This window comes from Phasianus colchicus, chromosome 1 (genome assembly GCF_987193195.1).
Source record: "Phasianus colchicus chromosome 1, bPhaCol1.hap1.1, whole genome shotgun sequence".
Classification (NCBI taxonomy): Eukaryota; Metazoa; Chordata; class Aves; order Galliformes; family Phasianidae; genus Phasianus; species Phasianus colchicus.
Window position 1 is genome coordinate 2,355,859 of NC_143436.1, and position 13,764 is coordinate 2,369,622.

The window sequence follows — 13,764 nt, forward strand, 5'->3', positions numbered from 1 at the left end:
AGCGAGAACCCTTAACACAGCTTTTTTAGACAGATAAAACTTGAGGCTAAAGCAATTGTGCCAATATTCTCTTGAAATTATTCTGCAGAAAGAAATGTTCAAAAATGGTGACTCATTAAACAGCTTCAACAACATCATTAACAGAGGTAGATTTTGATGAGGCAAAATTAATAGCTCCTACGTGCCGTGAAGAACAGTAGAATCTATACGAGGCAATGGAAGTGGTGTTATTAATACTAATAACAACTACACCATTAAATAGTTTCCTGTCTTGTGTAATTTCAAACACTGATGCACCTTGAAATGTCAACCTGAACACATCATGAGAAAAAGAATTCATAGCGTATTGTACTCCTCTACTCTTATAAATGTATCTTGCGTGGGGAAAAATTACAGAAAATGTTCAGTTCCTGGTTTATACTGTTATTTCTCATTTTCTTCATTTTATTTTCCACATGCAGATCTGTCTTTGATGTCAGAATGATTCATGAATTGACAGTCTTTTCAGTTAGAGACTCTGGGAACTCAATATCAAAAGGATTAGGAATATGTAACTTGGGTTTCAAAATTCAAATACAAATGAGTTGGATTGTATCATCGTACTCCCTGTGAAAATCCTGCTGCAGAACAGAACACAATTTACAGCAGAGTACATGCAGTTCTGCCTTACAGAAACTTACCACTTGAGAGCTCAGAAGAATCTGTGGTCATAAAATTGGGCTGATATTAGCAAACCCTCCTGACTGTAGGAAAGCTGTGAGGTAAGTAAAGATCCTCAAGAATAATCAAACTGAAAAAAAAACACCAATACTCACCTCTATCATATCTACTCAAGGGAATTCTGTTAGTTCTTTATGTACACGAGCACTAAATATGACAGAAGTGATCCTTATATAACAATAAGCCTGGAGATGTCAAATAAAGCCTGAGGAATACACTACTAATCAACATGTGAAACAATACTGGAGCTAAACACCAAAGGAAAAATGGCATCTTTTCTAATATTCCTTTCTTGCAGTATTGTAAGATTCATTGTTTGACGTTTCAAGGGACTGGATTTAAAGAGAAACAAAAAAGGATGCATTCTCAGAAAAAGTTGAGATTAATATTAAATATGTTACCTTGTTATCCTCTAGATTGATCACCTCTAGTAGATCATGTCCCTCCAAGCCTTCAAGAGTAGCTATTTTATTGCTAGAAAGATCCAGCTTCCATAGAGTTTTCAAGCTATCCAAGCCGGTTATCTTCTCAAGCAGGTTCGAGCTCTAAGAATACAGGAAAACATATGAAGTCTGATAAAGTTCTACAGATGGGAAACAACATCTCTGAGGAAGAACAGTGTTCACTTTATTATTGAGAATCCTATTACAAACAGGCCTTTCATGCATTGGCCCCATCATGAGATGACATACTGCAGCTTTCCATACTCCTCAAGGAAAAAAGAACTACCTTCTGATTAACTTATCTTCTGCTCACCTTGAATAACAGCAAGAGACAACAACAGTATAAAAAGAGCTCTAGCATTCTTTTCGAGATCATACTGCCTAGAGAATACACTTGCCACTATCAAACTCAAATTTAGAAAATAGATGTACACATAAAAAAATAGAATACATACAATATACATACATAAAATTTCCCTCTATAATTACGTTTATATTTACATTTATGATTAGAGAATAAATAATGAAAGTATTAAGGTAGAACAAAACAGTACTGTCTTCTTTGGTCTACAGGCAATCTATAAAATCTTTTTAGGATACATAAGTTCATTAATACGTATAAAGTGAAGACAGACTATTTGCTGTCAGTGACAGCATACCCAGAAATGTTCCAAAAAATACCCCAAACTACCTCTACTGTAAGTTTACCTGGACAGGAAATTACCCAAGCTTTTGAGAACTCAAGCAATTATCATTGTTTTACATTGCTTCCAAACAAGTTACAAGGTAGAACAACTATATTAATCACGGGACACCAGATGGCTTCATTTCTCAGGACCCCACAAATCATACTCTCATTCCTGCTATGAACTCTAAACAGATACAACATGTAGGATTCTCCACTCATCTCTGTCTCAGTGGTTACATGTACCCAGATGGCCTCTCAACATGATTCTCTCCGTATAACCTTGCAAGTTATATTTTTCCATCAGCATCACCTTGTGCTGAAACCTTAGAAGCCTCATATTCTATTTATAAATATTTAGGAACTGTTGAAATAAATAAGCCAGCTGACTCTAATGTTAATCCAGTTGTCTGTCCTTGACATTTTTCCTGACTTTTAAATCTTTAATTAGGTTATTAATAGCATGGAGGCTCTCTCTTCCTGTACGTTGTTAGACCTCCTTAATAAGATAAAGCTCAGAGTTCTAGTTGCAAAATGCTATGCAAGAGGTACACATAAAATTCTGTGAACAAAAGAGGTTTCTGTAGAGGTCCTTTCTTGCTAAGCATAAAATTCCTAAGAGTCCAGTTCATTAGAGTTGCACTTGTTATTTTTTGCAAGCTTAAGCAGAACAGAGGCTTTTTTGCAATAGTTAGGCAGTATTTACAGTTTCTGAAGTCTTTCTTCCAAACTTCAGACCTTTACTACTCTTTCAACCTGAAAGCTCAATGGAAAAAAGAAAGGGAATCTGAATCAATGGGTAGAGATGGGAAAAAAAAAAAAGAGGAACTGCATCTTATTCTAATTAGTAAAAGAAAACACTATGCTAAAATCTGTTTATTTACATAATTTTCACAACTATCTACTTTGCTAATTAAAAAAGACAAGCAGTTGGATAAATAATTGTATCAGCATGTAAGAACCCAAACTGAAGAACGCGTTCATATTAATAAGCCTTAGCTGTTAACATGATCTCCAAAGCATTTTACAGAACAGATAACCATTACTAACAGAATTATTATTAGGCCTTTTAACAGATGAGGAAATCAAGGTACACAATGGCTAAGCAAGTTAGTATACAGAAGAGTTATTTAGAGAAAAGATTTTCCTGTCAGCTTAGATTTTCATATTCTTATAGATCATTTCAAAACTTCTAGACAAGATTTTGCCAATCTTTTCCACTAAAAATTTGAAAAAAAAAATAGTATTATTGCCACTGAAGGTATTAGATAGAAATATAAATCCATTAAAAATATACTGCTGAATGATTTTTGAATATATTATTCAAAATATACAACTGCCCACTTATGAATGCGAATGCCTGTACCAAAGCAGCAAAAAGTATGAGGGACAATCAAGCAGTGATGGGCACAGATCTTACTTCTGCTCTTCTACATGAATTACTACAGCACACACATAAAAAAATCTTGAAAATTTTAAAAGGATTGAAAAAGAATTCTATACTTGAATAAAGGATTCATTCGCTTTACCTAAAATATTTATGTAGGTGCTTAACACTAATGTAGCAGATATGAACATATTTCTATGTATAGCTTTTTCATACTCAGTTTTAAATTACTATTTTAAAGTACTATTACAAAGTAAAACCTATTAAGATGTAGACTTGTATTTTTATAGCAATTGCATTAAAAGTAGTTTTTGCTTGTACTTTGCAGCTCCTATACTGATAGCCCTCCTTACTATGCATCTTGAAATAGTTTAGAAGAAATGGTTGGTGTTAACATTTTACTGATGTGGAACTGAGGAATACTGGGATAAATACCTTCCCAAGACTCTAAAAAGGGCCAGATGCACTCAAACAAGTGTAGGCATTGACAGATAGAGATCTACAATGGGTTAGTTAATCCTCAGCAATCTTTATAACCAACAGAGAGGAAGAGATGCTTCCAAGGACTGATGCATCTTGCATTAAGAGAGATGTCATCCATTGAGGATGAAGATAATGCAGTAGTTTAGATGTCCATTTCTCTCCACTGATTTTTGAGGCAGCAGAGAACAAACTCTGATGCAGTGATCTACACTGCAGAAATCTGTAACCAGATGAGATAAATCCCACTAAAAATCTAAAATATGCCCTACAAAGGTTGTATTGCAAATATACCCTGGAACAGGTTGCCCAAGGAGGTTGTGGATGTCCCATCCCTGGAGGCATTCAAGGTCAGGCTGGATGTGGCTCTGAGCAGCATGCTCTGGTGGTTGGCGACCCTGCATATAGCAGGGGGGTTGAAACTGGATGATCGTTGTGGTCCTTTTCAACCCAGGCCATTCTATCATTCTATGATGACTCTATGATACCCTGATACCTTCATGCAAAATTAGCAACGTAAGACTTTCAGTCGCATTCCAAAATCCTTAAAAATAAATCCAAGATCCTTTAATAACTGACCATATTTGCATACTAAACTTGTTTTCTAAAGTCCTCCATTTTCTCTTGTGTCCTAGCTCACTGCCATCACAAACACAGCTTTGAGGAAAAGTATCTCTGAAGGTAACCAGTGATAGGACAAGAAGCAATGGTTTAAGTTGTGCCAAGTGAGGTTCAGTTGAATATTAGGAAAAAATTCTCAAAAAGAGTGGTGAAGTATTGGAACAGGCTGCCCAAGGAGGTGATGGAGCCATCATTTCTGGAGGTGTTCAAGAAATGTGAAGATGTGGCACTAAAGGCCACGCTCTAGTGGACATGGTGAGGATGGGCTGACAGTTGGAGTAGTCTTTGAAAATTTGTTTTATAATTACCTTCACTTTCATTATGGCCTTAATATATTGATAAAGATTGACAGCAAAACAATAAGAAATACTTTCTTACCAGATTGAGTATTCTGATAGGTAAGTTCTCAAGGCCACTGATTGCAGTGAGTTTATTGTGTGACAAACTAAGGTGAGTCAGGCTATGACACTTCTCCAGTCCTCTTATCTCCTCTATGCTATTAACTTGGTAAAGGATTTGGAATTCAAGGAAAATAACTGGATGCAAAAATCATGGCAATAGTTGGTGGTCACATTACTCACTGGGATTGAAGTTTGTGGTATGGGGAGCTGGACATCAAATGCTTCATGCTCAAGAGTTTAATATCCTATCTGCTCACGCCCAGGCCTGCTCTGAAGTGTACTGCCTTCTTGTTTGAATGATACAACTTTCTGTGGAACTGCAGAATAAGTGACTTAATTTACCCTCCTCTCCTTTTTTTGTGGGTAAGTGTCCAACGTGGAACTATTTATATGAAAAACAAGTGACATAACCAAGCAAAATAGCCAGAACAAGCAGGACACGGAGAAATGCCTTTAGGCAATCTCAGAAGAAAACATTTTTTAATTGATTCAAGATAATGAACTCTGCCTGCAAAAACAGATGAGTTCTCACTCTTATCAGGCAGTGGACAAGTTATCTGGATTTTTTTCTTCTAACTCTGAATGATATTGTAAATCTAAATGAAATGTAAGCTTAGACAGTGCCAACATAATCCTTTTTAATAACCATAACCTTACACTGTTTCTTTTTCTTAGCCACCATCTTATATGAGGACTTAATTATATCCTATCTCTAAGTTCTGCACTCACAGGCTGAGGTAGGAAAGGAGAAGAAATGAGCTGGTAAGCTGAGAAGTACCTTTTCAAAGGACCTCACTTGGCTGTCTCCTACGCTTAGGAAAGAAATGAGAACCATGCACAAGCACTGATAGCTGACAGATATTCATTGATGCAAATACAGCATGGGACTGCTTCTCTTTCAAGCAAGGAGGAAAAGCTTTAGTGAGCAAAGAATTAAGGTCGATATGAAGGAGAGCAACAAATCATTCACTGCCAGTAAACACAAGCACCAGCCTGTTTTGAGACAAACAGGTTTAAGCCATAAGCATCAATATGAGGCAGCAAATTGCTCAGCACTAAGAACTAATATAATCAGTTTTCTAACAGCCCACTAAAATGCCTTGTCAGCTATTATCGTCCAAGCTGTCTCCTCTCTGGTTTGGGCAGCTTCCTCCTTGAAAACTCATTTATACTCCTGTCAGGTGTGCTTCTATGTGCACCTGTCAGAAAGAAAGTTACAACGACCTTACCAGTTGCATTAGAATTCATTTAAATATGGTAAGAAATGCTTAGTTGCTGTCAAAAAGGAAATGCATGCCAAACATTTCCATGACTGCACGATATTTATTATTATTTTTTTTTCCCATTTATGATTACAAAGAACAGCTTGTTTTGTCTGCCATGTCTTCCGTGAGGAATGCCTGACATGGGTTAGGAACAGTGTCACTTTACTGTTCTAAATTCTGTCCTTATTTGCCACTGTTTCTGAGAGTCCCATTATAATCGTACACATGAAACAGCTTTTCTTTCCATTACATCGGCAATAGTGCAAATGAAGAAACTGAAGACAATATTCTGTAGCATTCCAACCAAATGAAGAAATACTGATTCAGATCCATAATATAAAAATCTGTTCTTTTTCCCTTTTCATTTTTGTCATGTACATATATTTTTTGCGCTATGATGGAAAATTAGAATTGCAAAGGAATAGCATCTCAATGCCTTTTTCTGACAAGAATTATGTCACCTGCACACCTTGTAAAATGTGTGAATAAGGTAACCTGAAAACCCTGCAAATGCTTTATCTGTTCCTACATTAAAAAGACATTGTATTAATACTGTAAGGTAATGGGCTGCTTTAAGGACAAGAGACAGAGAAAAAAAAAAAACTGCAACAGCCTGCTGACTTCTCCTTTTCAGAGAGCAGAACATCAAGATGTAACTTATGAAGCAAAGAGGAAAGGGTTGCAAGGCAAGGCTTCCAGAAGCAACTGGAAATGAGGCTACACTGTGAAGCTCCAGAAGAGTTTTCAGAGAAGCATATATAATCTATACAGAGACTAAGAGCACTATGAACAACCTTAGAAAAGTAAACAGTCGAGAAATTCTATCTGCAGATTTATACTTATCTGATCTCTGCCACAATAGTGTTTTTAGTCATGCAAAATAGGAACCAGTGACACTGTAGCATGTGTGGTTTCTCTGTCCCTGGAGGTGTTCAAGGCCAGGTTGGATGGGGCCCAGGGCAGCCTGGTCTGGTATTAAATGCGGAGGTTAGTGGCCCTGCCTGTGGCAGGGGAGTTGAAGATTCATGATCCTTGAGGTCCCTTCCATGCAATTCTGTGATTCTGTGTAGCAGAATACTCTGCCTCTGTGTGTGTATACAACAATATACTCCAGGAAATTTCCTCACACTTAAAGATTCTCTTCACTAGCACTAAACAGCCTTGTTCTCCATAGAGCCTCCATAGGCCCTCAGTAATAGTAGCTAAGTCTAAGATTAAATAACACACAACTTTTTCACTTAAGGGATCATAGTGTTCCAGGCTGATTTCCTATTAACTTCTCTTATTTAAAAACAGTGGGGTTATTTATTAGCTCTGCTATGTGAAGGCAGCATGACATGTCACGTTTTCAGTATAACAAGATGCAAAGTTGAAGATTTTCTGTGTTCCTCTGGAAGGCTAACTTTACATACATATACAAACACCTTTAACTCATTAAATCAAACTTAGTAAATTCAGATCAGTATCACAATCAGAATTACAATGCTTAAGCTTCCTTCTAAAGAAAAGCATGACATGAAGGAAAAAATACAAAGAACAACTTGAAGCAAGAAGTTGTTCATAAAGCAAACAAACAACATTTCTTCCACTCAGATCTCCATAAAGGATACAGTCCAGCAAGAGTTTAGTTAGTGACTGGTATGCTGACAAATCTTGCATTTTAGGTATTTGATTGTGTGAAAAGTCTACTTCCTAAAGAGAAAGGAAGACAAAATTAGTTTTCTTTTTTCACCATTTATAGATGTCTTGTGAAATTAAATGGCTGTTATATTAAACTTGTGATCAATTATACAGAAGTTAGAAGAACATCAACATTAATACTGGAATCTAAGCAGGAAGGCTCATTTTTACAAGAAGGAATTCAAAACTACTTTTTTTCAAACAAACTTACCATTAGTGGTCCTGCAATTATGCATATGTATTAAAAATACACCTTCCCATGGAATGCTGAGGTTCAGAAGGTGTAAGAAAATAAAAGACTGAAACATACAATGTAAAACACCCAGACATTTGGAAAATATACTAAAATGTCAAATGAAGTATCAGAGAAGAACAAGGAAAGCTTCTTCACACATCCAAATACAATGTCTAAAGATGATTTAAAAACCCATTCTGAATTGAACCTATAAAATGCATCTATTTGCAACTTACCTTGAGATTTTTCGGTGGCTTAAAATCAAAATATGTAGTCAATTTGTTGTTGGAAGCATTCAGTTCTAGTAAATAAGGCATCTGACTGACACAAGAAAGATCTAATAACAAAACAAATGCCAAATGCTTTACATGAATGCATAGGTAAATGCAGATGTCATCATGGCAGAATGTGATAATTATGTTCAATAGCAACTGAAAATCAGCTTGTGATTACACATTCAGAAAGCAGTGTTTGAAATGCAGAAGTCAGATACATTAATGCCTTGTACTAGAAAAAAAAAGATGATTACTAAACATCAAAGAACAAATATTCAAATTCCACATAAAATCTCCATTAGGAAACATATTTGTATGTAAGCCATAATATAGTTCTGTATTCTAATTCCCTTTAAAGTAACAGAGAGACTACTTCTGTCCTAACTTATTAATTATTGGAGAAATGTATTTGAGTCATTACTGATAATTAAATGACGAGTGCTACAAAAAAGTACATGCTCTGCTCAGACCTAGGCTTGCTTTTACTAACAGTCTGTCCGTAAAACAGAGAAGTGCTGCCCTACCAAAGTGCTGCTATGACACAACTCAGCACCTCAACTGAAATGAAGTTGAAAGCGATATTGTAATCGGCTGCTACTACAGCTCATTTGTTTTCATGTTAAATTAAAAAGATGAGTTGGGTGGTATAAGGCAAAGGAAAGGAGCAGAAGATAACGGGTTTTACTTCAGTCTGCATTAGTTATCTCTCTAAATACAGTGTACTATTGTTCTTTGGTCAGCAATGGAAAACCTTGAGGAAGGATAGTCCAAGGCTTGCAAAACTGTACCAGCCATAATTTTACACACTGTGACATTTGTATGTGCAAAGTCTCAACCTTAATCTTGTACTGACATGCTTGCTTGCATTTTAGTTGTGGATAATAAACTGGACAATAATCTCCATGTTCCCACTGATAAGCATATGCTGGTGCAGCAGTCTGAACAGTCCATACATCATCCATGACAAGATCGAGCCATTGCCTCAGTCTGTAGAGCCAGCATAGTTATGCCATTAAAATGTAGACCAAGGTTTGTGATATTAAGCCTACATGGTACGCTGCATTTCTTATCTTAAATGATTTCACAACCCAAGAATTTACTAGTGTATTTAGTACATACCATTAATTTTATTATATGAAAGTTCCAACTTCTGTAGGTGAACGTATCTGGAGAGAATGTTAATGTTGCTCAACTCACGACCCTGGAAAAATAAAGCAAAGAGACTCTAGTAACGAACTGTATAACCTCACCCTTCTCTCTCAACAGATGTGAAGTATCAGAAGACATTGAAGACATCCCCCAAGGTCCCTCTAGCTGGATTTCTGAACAGAACAGCAGAAAGCAAACCATGTTAGACCAGTAGACCAGCCATTAATGGAGACAATGTCAAAAGAATACTTTAGAACACAACCATGACACAGCTGCAGCTAGGAAAAGTGCCACAGAAGCAAGGCTCCACAAAAAGATGCCTACAGCAAGAAATATTCAAGGCAACCATTTTAACTTTCTGTCCAGAAGACACTGAATGTACTTTTCTTAAACACTCAGCATGTTCTTCTGTTTTTTTTTCTCTAGCTGATTAAAGAATGAAGATATATTTCCACACCAGAAAAGGGAGTATGGAAAAACGTTACTACTGCTGCAGCTAAGTGAAAAGAACAGTCCTGATGTGGCAATTGTGAGTAGAAGCTGTGTTGTGTCTTATCAAGTGTCCCAGGTATGGGAAATTGATGGGTATAGACAATTTTATTTCTTAAAATTATTTTACCAGGCCAACTATGTGCTGTTATAAAGAAGAAACCTTTGAGTGGAAAAACACTTTACAATGATGCTCTTCACTTATACTTACTGAAAGTGACAGATTAAGATAAACGTATTCAGTACCAGGTGCTGAGCGCCCCAGCTTGTGGAGACCCTCAGCCACAGTGTCTTCATCCAACATTCCTTCCAAACGCTCCTATAAAACACCAGGAAGGAGGGAAAGGAAGAGGAATGGGTTTAGGAGAGATTTATGAAAGAAAATTCCAATCTACAGAATCTAAGAGCTGCAACTGGGAACAGTTTAATATAAGACCTCAATCAAATGCTGCTTTAAGTGCTCCATCACCTTGTTTAGGCACTACACATTAGGAAGAATGATGAATAGAGCCCTCAAAACTGATAAATAGAAACATGTTACATGCTAACTCCAGACATTGAAAGAGATTCACAGTCAATCTTTCCAATGCTTTTTTTTGTTGTTGTTGTTGAGATTTTTTTTTAACCTTCTGATTTATAGGCTCAGCATTAAGGAGGGCCTGTTTTCAGAGATGTCGAGCCATGAAACTCACATTGATTATGGATGTTAACATCTCAGCAAATCAGCACTAACATAACCCTTGTGTTGTACCCCAATACATGCATTATTGGAGGCCCTTTACATTTGTTCAGCATGAGCAGCTAGTGCTACTCTTCAGAGAACACTCTTTGCCAAAGAGGCTACTTGACAGATGGCACTAATGAACCACTGCGTAGATTTAATGAGAAAATAAGCCAATGGCTTGTGAAATTCCTATGAGCCAAGAAAAGTCACGCAATGATCCCTTATCTACAGACAAGGATAAATAATGTTTCCAATGGCAATCATCTAAATCATAGCACCTATATGTTCTTATCTACAGACAAGGATAAATAATGTTTCCAATGGCAATCATTTAAATTATTACACCTATATGTTATAGCAATGGTGACTGCAGAGATATTTTCTTGACTGTTGTAGCAGTGGACGTGAAAGCCCAGCCAAGAAGGTAGATCCGGGAGCTTATTTAACCTCAGGGCTGGGGGTACATACAAGAAAGGGGCTTAATTTGCTGATTCATATTCATTGGATTAATTAATTAATCCATATTTTAGTTTGTCTTAGTCTTCATAGGAGGAGAGGTGGGGGGCAATACAGAACTCTCCTGGATACAGTAGGGATGGAAGGGACCCTAACAAAAAAAGGGAAGCACCAAAGCATCCTTTTCTCACAGAATCACAGAATCACAGAATGACCTGGGTTGGAGGGGACCTCAAGGATCATGTAGTTCCAACCCCCCTGCCTAGCAGGGCCACCAAACATACACCTTTACTAGTTCAGGTTGCCCAGAGCCTCGTCCAACCTGGTCTTGAACACCTCCAAGGACGGGGCATCCACAACATCCCTGGGCAGCCTGTTCCAGGACCTAACCACCCTCCTAGTAAAAAACTTCCCCCTAACATCCAACCTAAATCTTCCCTCTTTTAACTTAAAACCATTTCCCCGTGTCCTGCTATTATCAGCCCTTATGAAGAGTTTACTCCCCTCCTGGGAGTAAGTTCCCTTCAGATATTGAAAGGCTGCAATGAGGTCGCCCCGCAACCTTCTCTTCTCCAGGCTGAACAAACCCAACTCCCTCAGCCTGTCCTCATAGGGGAGGTGCTCCAGCCCCCTGATCATCTTCGTGGCCCTCCTCTGGACCCTTTCCAAAATCTCCATGTCTTTTTTGTACTGAGGGCCCTCATCACCTCCCTGCTTTCCCCCCCACAACTACCCTGAGAGATGAGGAGGGAAAAGGGACACCCCTATAGGAACACCCTAAAGAGCTGGGGAAGCTCTGAGCTGAACCTCTGTGGGCTGCAAATCCTTGAGCTCATCCTCTTTCTCCTCCTCTTCATCGTCTTGTTGAGGAGGGCTGTGCTGCAGGCCAGGCCCCTGGGAACGCCCCTGGGAGAAGTCGTGCTGGAGGTCAGGAGAAGGAACGGGCAGCTCTTCTCCTTGCTTCTCCTCGATCCCCGCCATGACCTGTGAGAAAGCAGCAGAGAGGCAGAGAAAGCTGCGTTATCGGCGCTTCGCACCAGAGCTCAGCCCTCAGCTCAGGCCGCCGCCATCTTGTTTACTCTCTCGTTGTCATGGAGACGGGAAAAGCACCGCCTTCCCCCCCCATTCGCGCCATCCCGACAGCCAGCCAATCAGAAAGCGGCAGTTGGAGCGGTGCACGCTGGGAGTCGTAGTTCTCTGCGCGCAGCTCGCCCGTAGGGGACAGGCGTGCCGCAGAGCATCCTGGGAGTTGTAGTCTGTCTCAGAAGTGCTCTCCTCAGCCGCCCTCCTCACACAGCTGTTTTCTCACGGTTCCAACTCTTTCTCCGTTTGTGTATTGACCCATGGGGAGAATGCTGCTCCTCATGGTAAAAATATTTAATGTGGGAAACAATGAATTCGTGCTGATTGCAGTGGCTCTTCAACGTGGGCCATGGCAGCCAGCTGACAGTCCTGAAATTCAGCTTTTCATTGCCACATAATTGCCTTCTCCACCTGTGTTCATTAAAGGACACCCATCTTTGATTTCAATTGTTGTTGTTTTTAAAAAAAAAAAAGAGAGAGAGAAAAAAAAAGGATATAAAACCTCCTTCTGGACACCATCCACTGACTTTTATCTCTGTGCTTCAGGGAAACATTATGATAACTGCAATAAAGCTACCCCAAATTGCCTTCCTTCATTATCTCGCTGGCCATAAATGTTAAAACCCTTAATGAGATTTACTCGTTTTCCACTAAGCGCAGTGTGCCTCATCCCAGAGCCCTCTGGGCACAGTGGCTGCCCTGCAAAGGCTCTTCTCCAGATAGGGCATGGCTGGGGCTGTGTTCAGAGGATGGCAGCAAAGGCACAGGATGGACAGCTTGTGGAAAGATGGAAAATCCTGAAGGGGAAGGCTGAGTCCTGTTGGGAGGCTTTTGGAATCATAATGCCATAGAATTGATTGAGTTGGAAGGGACCTTGAAACGTCATCTAGTCCAACTCTCCTGCAATGAGCAGGAGGGTCTGTCACAACAGACCCTGCTAAGGAGTTGGTCCCCTTCTTTTTCCCAGCACCCCCTTTAGATATTGAAAGGTCACTATCAGGTCTCCCCAGAGCCTCCTCTTCTCCAAGCTGATCAGCCACAGCTCTCTCAGCCTGGGGAAGTGTTCTATCCCTTGGATCATTTTTTGTGGCCCTGCTCCAGCAGGTCTATGTCTCTCCTGTACTGAAGATTCCACATCCAGATGCATTACTCCAGGTGAGATCTCACCAGCACAAAGTAGAGGGGCAGGATCACCTCCCTCACCCTGCTGGCCATGCTTCTTTTGATGCCAGAGCTTCAAAGCCAAGCAGGAGCTGCTTGATGAGAGCAGGCTTCCTAGAGAGGTGGTTGATGTGCCATGTCTGTCAGTGTTCAAGAGGTATTTGGGTTATGCCCTTAATAATATGCTTTAACTTTTGGTTAGCCTTGAAGTGGTCAGACAGTTGGACTTGGTGATCTTTTAGGTTGGTTCCAACTATCCCATCCCTATCCCTATCCTATTACTGTACTGTACTGTACTCTACTCTACTCTACTCTAGTCACACCCAGGGCTGCAAACAGTATGGGAGGGCTGACATCATTTGGCCAACCAGTGTTCTCTGGCTTCCCACTGCCTTCCCCATTCAACAAGCACAGGTGAACCATCAGCCAACACACAGTCAGCAAACACTGAGCATGTACAAATATCTGCTCTCTGCAAACCTGAAACATCACTTACATGGAGCTTTACAT

The 13,764-nt window shown here is 39.3% G+C and overlaps 1 protein-coding gene across 10 annotated transcripts in view; it reads right to left on the minus strand.

The window, feature by feature from the left end:
* The window catches only part of LRGUK (leucine rich repeats and guanylate kinase domain containing), a 51,903-nt gene extending 38,795 nt beyond the window's left edge, over positions 1-13,108 (minus strand). For 4 of the 10 annotated variants that reach the window (XR_016463396.1, XM_090133877.1, XM_090133859.1 and 1 more), the window contains exons 1-7: positions 11,818-13,105; positions 10,042-10,149; positions 9,312-9,393; positions 8,154-8,254; positions 7,613-7,694; positions 4,715-4,839; positions 1,122-1,265 (exon numbers count right to left, since the gene is read on the minus strand). Coding sequence is in view for 8 of the 10 variants with exons in the window: in XM_090133877.1 (XP_089990003.1) it covers positions 1,122-1,265; positions 4,715-4,839; positions 7,613-7,694; positions 8,154-8,254; positions 9,312-9,393; positions 10,042-10,149; positions 11,818-11,991 (816 nt within the window). In the remaining 2 variants the exon portion in view is untranslated. Of the gene's footprint in view, positions 1-1,121; positions 1,266-4,714; positions 4,840-7,612; positions 7,695-8,153; positions 8,255-9,311; positions 9,394-10,041; positions 10,150-11,817 lie in introns of all 10 variants that reach the window. The other 6 variants (XM_090133874.1, XM_090133867.1, XR_016463392.1 and 3 more) reach the window with 5 other exon arrangements.
* Positions 13,109-13,764: the final 656 nt, after the last annotated feature.